This window comes from Accipiter gentilis, chromosome 7 (genome assembly GCF_929443795.1).
Source record: "Accipiter gentilis chromosome 7, bAccGen1.1, whole genome shotgun sequence".
In the NCBI taxonomy this organism is placed as follows: domain Eukaryota; kingdom Metazoa; phylum Chordata; class Aves; order Accipitriformes; family Accipitridae; genus Astur; species Astur gentilis.
Genome location: NC_064886.1, coordinates 37,425,840 through 37,435,143, shown reverse-complemented (window position 1 = coordinate 37,435,143; position 9,304 = coordinate 37,425,840). Strand labels below are relative to the sequence as shown.

At 38.5% G+C, this 9,304-nt stretch overlaps 1 protein-coding gene across 1 annotated transcript; it reads right to left on the bottom strand.

The window, feature by feature from the left end:
- Positions 1-2,922: 2,922 nt before the first annotated feature.
- Positions 2,923-8,844, bottom strand: CLEC3A (C-type lectin domain family 3 member A). Its single transcript, XM_049806001.1, has 3 exons — positions 8,661-8,844; positions 6,423-6,503; positions 2,923-3,314 (listed from the first exon to the last, which is right to left on the bottom strand). Exons 1-3 carry the CDS (start codon positions 8,842-8,844, stop codon positions 2,923-2,925), a joined length of 657 nt encoding a protein of 218 aa, XP_049661958.1.
- Positions 8,845-9,304: the final 460 nt, after the last annotated feature.

Sequence of the window (9,304 nt, the reverse complement as noted above, 5' to 3'; positions counted from 1 at the left end):
TATTTTCTATTTTCTTGCAAAGATGCTAGTACATGTTTGGACACATTACATTGGACCTTTTTCCTTTAGCAAGCAGCTAGAAGCAGTATTTATTACAGCAATCTCATTTAAGTGGCACTTCAAACTTTGTAAACTCTGCACTTTCCTGTTATACCACTAGGTGTGAGTGTTGGAGCTTTTTCTGTTGGTGGTTTTGCAGTAATGTCTATAAAAGTTGCTATCGTGTGTCCTGCTGAATTCCCAGTCGCTCAAGCAATTCCCAGCTGAACCGTGATGACTATCCAGTGTGCAAATGGAAAAATCATTAAGTGAGTGCCGGCTCCATGATACAGCACCCGTTTGCAGAGCAAAATACCCCAGCTGCATACGAAACTCTGGCTCTTGCATCCATTTTGCCAGTTGTACATGCATGTACTGGGGAGTGGGGGTCCCTAGTGCACAGTTTTGGGTAACTTTTGCAGAAAGGAGGAACCCAGAGTTGGAATTTGAAGGGAAAAACATCACTGGGAGACCTCAGAGGATTTCAGAAACGAATTGTGGGAGGCAGGTGTAGAGAAGGGAGACTAATCTGCTTGAATGGAAAAGATGGGCAATACCACGTTTAACAGGAGAGAGGAAAAGTAGGGAGCAAAGGTCGGGAGACAAGAACTGGTGCAGCAGCAGGTCGGAGCAGGCCCACCAGGCAGCAAATACTCATCCTCACTCTGAGCTCACTTCGCTCAGGCACATTCGGTCATTGAGAGGAAAGATAGCAGCGGTTAATTTGAGAGGACAGTTTGTCTCCCTGCTGTCTTTCCACTTTGTTTTCTGTCTGTCTTGCTCCCATTGCAGGCATTTCTGGAGGAGTTTATCTTCGTGCCATCACCTCTCCAACTCTATCCACCTAAGTTTTCCTCCATCATTTTTCCGGTTTACTTTATGTCCCTTTGTTATTTCTTAACTAAGCATTCTGCTGGGAATCTTCAAATTGATTACTGATTTCTGTTTGGTGGGTTTTGTCTCTGTGCAGTAAATCACTACTAAACAAATAGTTATTTCTGTCTCTGGGGTCTGTATCCACTGGTTGATAAACATCCATCAATACTATCTATAAATGGTTTCAAATCCTGTGTACAACTTTAGAAGCTTGGCTGAAATAGATTGAATAAGACATAAATTTATAAACTCCTCAAAGGTAAAGAAGTTCTGGAATTTGTGGTGAATTTTCAATTTGACTGTAGCTGTAGAGATATGCTGAGATACTGACCTATTTCAGACAAGCCAGAGGTTAATAAGCCATACAAAATTACTGCAGACTTTTAATCATATTAAAAGGTAGGTAAAAGGAGTATTGATCTCAACCTTAGCAAAGGTTGGTAGATTTTGAAAGAATATTGGAGATATTTGGGAACTTTTTGCCCCTTTATTTTAACTCAGGAGCTAAGTGAGAGAATTCAAAGTCAGGCCAATTTTACAAAAACATTAAGTGTTGGAAAATGAAATTAAGTACAACACATTACAGTTGTGCATTGAACAGTTGCATCTCATACAGAACTTAGGCAAGCAGGGATCCAAATTTTGTCCTGTGGCATGTAGGTACACTAGTAAAAATTAAAAGTATAGTATAATGTGCCCAAAGTTGATACCCCTTTTGAATCATCAAGAAAAGTCCTAGCAAAGAATGGCCTTCACATGGAAGCATAAGCTGTCAAAAACAATACCACAATTAAATACCAGTAATCATAAATTTATTGCATAATTTAAGAAAATCTTGCACAACTAAAAGATAAAAACTAGGAATTAGCCTCCAAGCAGCAATATATTTAAATATCTAAATGAAATTCCTTTACACAAGAGAGAAACTGCTATTTATAACATGAAGGCAAATCTCTATTGTGAGGTTAAGAACAGCAAAAAATAACCAGCGCATTTTACTTCATTTTCAAATGTCAGGAGTTAAATTGGGAAAATTTGCATGTGGCTAAATGAGCTGTGGTTTGGGCCCACTCTTTTGTGCCAATCAGGTGTGCTGCAAGCCGTGTGGAAAGAGGTGAATGAGCCATGATGTTGTGCCCAGAAAGGGGATCCTTCCTCTCTGCTTGTGCTTTCAGGCAGTGTTACTGTCTGAATTACAAAGCCTCTCTCTGATCCTGCAGGAGAGAAGGCTTTTGCACATCTTAAGGCATTACATAGTAGAGGTATGATCTAGTCTCAGGCTGGTTTCTTCTATGGGAATGTTCCAAATGACATCTAATATTTAACCATAACAGACATTTAGAAGCAAACATGTTTAGACTAACTGATGTTTTAGAACAGCTACTTCCTCCATTTTCTAGCAGTTTATCACTTTTAACTCCATGTAGTTCAAAAATTAACATCAGATTTTTCTGTTTTATTTGGCTTTCTTAACCCATAGGTAAAACTCTTGGTCACAGGTCTATTCTGTTAAATTCTGTAAGGATGATGGCCATTTTTCACAGGAGCTTACATAATCCCAAAGTCCCTCTTAAGCACTGGAACTGAAAGGATCCCTATACCTCATATTGGCACGTCACGATACAGCAATCTTTTGTAAACTTTTAATAAATTCACTAGAATTCTGAGTTCAATACTATCCTACCATAGAGATACAAAGTACAGAAATAGGAGGTGAATTCCAGCAACCTGAACATCAGGCTGAAATAACATGCCAAAATATGAAACAATGTAGGTCAAAACTTACAATATATTCCTGTACATAATGAGAGCACTCACTAAACATAACATTTTTAGCATCTGAATAGAAAATAAATTAATAGAGAAAACTTCTGTTTCAGGAAAGAATGAGTACAATGCTAGAGATGGATATTTTTAACTCACCACTGTCTAAGTGGGAGGGGTTACTAACAAGCAAAACTGCATGTTAATAACCCAAAACATAGTCATGGTCATTTGTATATGTAATTATGGGATCAGAAATTCACAAATATATCTTTTGGCAGTACGACAGACTTCATCCACCCACTTGCCTTGTGACGACTGAGAAAAAAAGACACAGTTTTCACGCTTCCCCCCATTTGGTTGGGCGCGATCCCAATTGAAGTACTGTAGAGCCATGCCATTGACATCAACAAATTTCCCTTCATTTATCATGTCATTGACACCCAACCAAAACTCAGACACTCTAGGCATACTTTTCTTGCCATAATCTCGAAGAGTGCTTGTTTCATCGTTATTCCTTGGGATAGCCAGTGTCCCTCCCTTGGCTATACAGTCTTCGTTGGCTTCATGAAAATGTTTGGTGCCTTCTGATACAAGGTAGCACTTCTTATGGGCCTTTGTCCCACGAAGACAAACTGTGAATAGATATTGGTTTGCATGTTCAGTAAAAGCTTGGGCTATAGCTTTGAAAAATGTTTCCTAAAACAGTAATCTTCTAAAGGTATGTAGGGAATTAAGCAGACAAGTCCCTCAGCATGTGAAAGGGTCTTGCCTCCACAAAGTGGGCCTGAAAGTAGCAGTAGGATCAGACTTCCCTGCTATTCATCCTGTTCCCATAGGACCTTGTATGCAGCCAGCATCTTGGCGTGCCTTTGGGGAATCTGAACAGACTGCTCACAGGCACTCTGCAAAGCACCTAGGACTACAAGAGATGGCCAAAAGAAGAGCATGCTCTTACAGCTGCTCCAGAGAAAAGGAAGGCCAGACATACCTGTGATATTAACACCATGAAGTGCTTTAGAGATTCTTTCCTGTGTTTATGCTGATAAACCTCAGGCATGCTCTTGAGCCCCAGATTCCCTCCAGCGATGTAATTCTCTCAAGGATTTTTTTTTTTTGCTGTTTCAGAACGCTAAAATATAGCCCAGGCCTGTTGTCAGTGTATCTTACATCACCTTTTAGCAAATAGTCCTGCCTTCACTCGTTTTTACCTTATTTCATCATTCTTAAAACTGGTGGAATGGATGAGGTATGGATGTTTTGTATTGTTGGCAGATGTGAGTTGGTCATCAGGAAATCTATATTGGCTTCATAGTAGAGAGAGAGAGAGATCTAAAGGTCTTTTCATATTTATGATGTTTAAGTGCCAAAAAAAAAAAAAAGTTTTATGAATTAACTAAGCCTAGTTCCTAGCAAACAAAGGCAAGACAGAAAAGTGCTATTTTAAGTGTGTCCTGCTCACGTGAAAAATATTGTTTTGAAATTTATTACACAAATATCTGGATGATTGATAAAAGTATATTTTTACCTGCAGAAGAGTACACATTCACCTCGTCAGTTCTATCCCTTCAAACTCTAAATTCAAATGAGATAAAGTGCCTTCAATCTATAAAGACTTTCAAAAAGTGTACACTTATTACTGAGCTTGCATGACAATCTGAGTTAAATAATCTAAACATTTGCATTTATAAATCTGTTTGCTTTTAGTTCTACTGGAACATACCAGGGAAGTCTTGATGTAAAGTCCAAATATACTAGAACGTTATTTTGGCATATGCTCTGTAACTGGAATTGCCTTGCAGAACTGCTGTCAGAGCTCTTCCAGTCCAAGGTCTGTGTGGGCAGGCTTGCAGGATTGACCCCTTAAAATTTGCTTTCCAGCTCTCCTAATTCAGATATGTGAAAAACTGATTCTCCTAAGGAAAATACTTGCAAGAAGAGAACTATCCATGAAGGAGTGTTCCTTCTCGGCTGCAGAAGGTAGAAAAGGCCTTTAATAAACTCCTGTAAAAAATATTTTTAGAATCCTGCATGGGACTACTTCCAGATTATTTCATTTATTGCTTAAACTCATCTCGTACTTATATTAGAAATATTATCGTGAAACAATATGAACATCTTCTGTCCTGATGTTTTCTATAATCTGTTTCTAATTCCTGTCATCTGTTCTTGTAAAAAAGTAATTGTGTATCCGATCAACAGGATATGGAAATCCACTTTGGACCATATCCTGTATGTTTCAGTTTTTAAGTATTTCCAGTTCTAGTATTCATTGCATTCCTTAGCTGCATTTTCAGGGTCATCATTTTATATTAGGGCTTATCCTTCAAATTTTAACCTTTCCAACTGCTAATGGCCAAAGAAAAGTAATGAACATGTTTGCTAAATGTTGAATTCTTTAACAAATTTATATTCATGGGAAAGGTCAGAGAGACCTTATCTACTTCAACAATGCTGCAGTAATGGTTGAGACTGGCCCTCTTTAGGGAGAAAGTGTGTGCTACTAAAAGGCATGTAGCAACATTTCGTGGTATGTAGAAAGGAGACCTAGGAAATTCAAGCAAAAGAAGAAATCAGATTGTAATGTCTGTCTTGGAAATGTCCATAAGCTAAAAAAGCAGCTCCTTTTTCAAGTATCACAAGGTCATTAATAAATGCAGTCAGAGCTAGAGGGGCGAGAGATCTCTTTTTGCCAAATTTAGAATCCAGTTGAACAGTGTGGGTTCTGAATTTAGAATATAGCTCAGAATAAGTTTTGAGGATAGAAAATCTCCCGGCTCTGGTTTCTTTTCTAAGCCAGTGCATGACTACTCGCAAGCTCCTTCTGGAAGCAATACAAGAATTACTTTTAAACAAGAGTTACTTGTCTAGCACAGGCTCCCTCTTTTAAGAAACCTCTAAAGTCTTATAAGAAATTTAAAATAAAAATATTTTGTAAAGCTCAAAAAGCTCTATGTAACCCGAGATGTAAAACAGGGCAACCCAGATATTACCATGCCTAAGGAAAATAAGTTCTGTTTCATGTGAATGATGTAATTTCCTCTGTAGTGTCCTCTTGTACATGTTTAAATGCCAAGTTTTGTGTCAACAACTGAAAAAGCACAACTGTCTAGTTGGTGCATGTGTATTTACCCTTCTTGTTTTGTTTGGAAATTTCCATCTGGCTATTTAAATACTTAAAGGACTCTGCACATTTGATACAGGATATTTCTGAACTCACACTGGGTATTACTTTGAAGTTTCATGGCAACAGTCACATTTGAATGTCACGAACTGTACCCTTTAAAAAGGCTCAGTCCTTTTACCTTCCTTTTGGGATATTCTCAACCTTTTCCATGAATATTTTTGCCTCGTGAGCCCCTGTTCATATCAAAGCTGGGGACCTAACTCATTGACCCTCCAACCTAAAATCTGAAACCCAGCAACCCTCATTGTGTTGCCTTTGATTATACCTAAAAGTCACAGCTTGGGGTTGTGCATAGCAAAGACAAAAGTAGTTCTTGCTCCAGATTAGTTCTTGCTCTTAGTGAAGAATTGTCACTTGTACGCCATTAGTTCAGACTTGATTTTACTTGAATGCTTCCTTCAACACTGGTCTCACCATTACAGCTATGGCATACCATGTCCCTAAGGTGTTTTATTTCTCAGTCACAAATCCCCATTAAAGAAAAGGATGGGTGTGAAGGAGAGAGGAAAGGCAGGGATAACTTTTGGAAGCCATTGACCAGTGTAAGCTGCTTTACCTGTCTGAAGTGCTTGCATTTCTTTCAGAGCATTTACTTCTCGCCACAATTTGTCAATCTGGGTCTTTAGGTCATCTTTTTCTTGAATAAAAGAAATATAGAGAAATGAACAGCTACACACACACAAATATATTTTTTAAATTATATGTTAAAAGCTGGTTCAAAACATCATGGGTTTCTGCATTGCTGAGGTATGTTTTGATTTCTTTTAAAGATTTTTCCTTAATGAAAGGACTCCTATAGGGTTCCTATAAAAAACAGGAGGAATGCACCTTTACCTTTCACCCTCATAGTTTGAATCTCATTTTCAGTTGGACTGTATCCTAGTAACTGTTTGAAAACCATGGATTGTTGCAGCTAATCATTATTTTGCATGCCAGTATCTCATTTACAGCAAAACTTGCTTATTTACTTTTGAGCGTGTACACTGTGGTGTATATGTATGACATACAAATAATAGCAGGACACAAGTTGTGTTTATTCAAAGAAATGTTATTTCTGTGAGCATGAAAGTTTCACACAACTCTTGTTTTAACACAGTGAGGAACAACTAATATAATCCAACTTCAGAGTCTGAATGCGGACAAGCTTGCTGAGCTGCAATTTCCCTCCCCAAGAGGAGCCTTCCTCTCTCTGTCAGTACAGAGAGGACCTGCTGACTTCAGTCACACAAATTCAGGCTGAATCACCTTTTGTAGCACTTGCAAAAGCACCAAGAAGATGGTGGGACAAGAAAAGAAGCTGATTTGCACATAACTCCATTTTTGTGTCCTCTCTTCCATTCTTTTTACTTAATCATTATCATATTCCATCACCATCAAACAGCTAGCAGGCATGTTTCCATTGCACAAGATGACAATTTGACTGCAACAGTAACCAGACCTTCAGAAGCCACAGTAATGAACATGAGGAATAAATAAGTTTTCACACGTAGCAGAACTAACAGAACCACAGTTCCTACAGATCTGTGTTACATCACCTAATCCTGCAGCAGCACCCCAGAAAGCTCATCTCTTCTCCATATTCCCTACTGCCTGTGGGCATAACCCCAGCTGTCCTTTATGACTCCCTTGTTCCCCAAGGCAGGACTCCCAGTTCCCCAATCCATGTTACTCCCTGCCAGTCCCAGTTCACAAGAGCCCCTCCGTGTTCCTCTGCTTACTGGAGGCAAAAAAGAGAACAAGCTGAGCTCCTGGTGCAACCTTTTCATAGTGGGACACTAATGCAGTGGGTTTTTTTGGTTGTTTTTTTTTTTCCCCTCCATAAAATATTGGGAAACTTATCCTCAGGAACTCCATTCTTCTGCCAAATTGTTTTCAGGTTCAAAAGTTATTAGTGGAAGGTTGACAGACAAATGTGCTGGCAAAACAAATTTATAAGCAGCCTGTCATTAAGACACCAAGTTTAAAACCACAGAGATTCAAAAGGAGAAGGAAGTATATATGTGTGTATGTATATATATATGTATATATATAACTGTATAGCTCCGGAGCAGTGTAATCATGTTGTACAATGGCTTTATCAAAGCTGAGGTTTTTTCATTGACTAGGAATTTAAATATTTGCCATTAGTGTAACCTCCATCATACCCTCTTTTATTAGAAATAAGTCTTTAAATTAAATACACAGACATTTCCAAACAACATTCAGCGGTTTTGTATTTGCTCTGTAAGCTTTGCTCTGGGAATTTACGCTTCATCTTTTTCTGCTAATTCTTTTTCATTAGTTTGACTTGCCATTTCACAGTACTTTTCACACCGGTAAAGCAATATTCTGCAAATATTAGACAGGCATTCTGTTAAAATTAGGAAATGGTACAAAACTCTGAACAATAACTCTTGGGAGACTGAATGTTTTATTCTGCTCTTTTCCACCATATGTACATAAATTTCCATTCTTCTAATCTTAGTCAATCTAACTATGTAACTAAGAGTGATCGGCCAGAGTCCTTGCTTAGCTGTACCTGTGGGTCCTAAATGTTGACAGAGATGAATAGGCATAACAGAGCAAAATATTTACAACTGTTATACAGCTCTAATTCCATAACTCATTCTGGCACCTTGGCTTTGCTAACTCACATAAAAATATTTTAAAGATGGATATAATAGAGGCTCAAATGTCCTTTGTCAATAAGCATTTGTTTAATGTTAGTTTCTGGTTCATGCAATGTTATTTAAGTACATAGTAAACTTGTGTAGTCTATAAGCTTCTATCCCTCCTCCCAGTTAAACCCCAGTACCTTTCACTCTACGTTTGCTGTGCTTCCTCGCTTTGAATTTGGAAGCCTGGCTGATGGTCTGATCCAGCAGTAGTATGCTTATGAGTAGAAAAATCGTAAGTCCAGTTTGTGCCATGTCTCTCTTAAAAAACTTAAGAGAATCTCTTGAAGTTTCTTGTTTAGCAGCTACAAGAGCAAGTGACATAGACACATCTCAGTAGGGACTGACTGAGGTCAGTTTTATAAAAGTGTAGTGATAGGGTTGGCTGTACTCCTTGCTTACGAAATGTGTTAAAAACTTAAGCTGGCTGTAGCATAAGGCACTCCCTTGTTCTCACATCTCATCTGAAACTCCTGTTTCCATTTTGAGTTTAGCTGGGACAGGTTGCTTTTACAGAGGCTGGACCAGCACTGAACAGTGCACCGATTGCCACTAGTAAGTGCCATATCTCCTCTTTTAACTTTGAAGCCAAAAAGCATGGAAAAGAAGATGGATGCTCAAAAACACATTGTGCAATGCCAGCCTCAGGGAGGGGTAGCCAAAAGATTTCTGCAAATGTAACAGGCTCACCTAGCATGGCTCTGTCCCAAGCTGGTTAAGTCATGACAACGGTCATCATCTTATTTACACTGAAACAAAAAAAGAATGTCACCCCCTCAGTAAA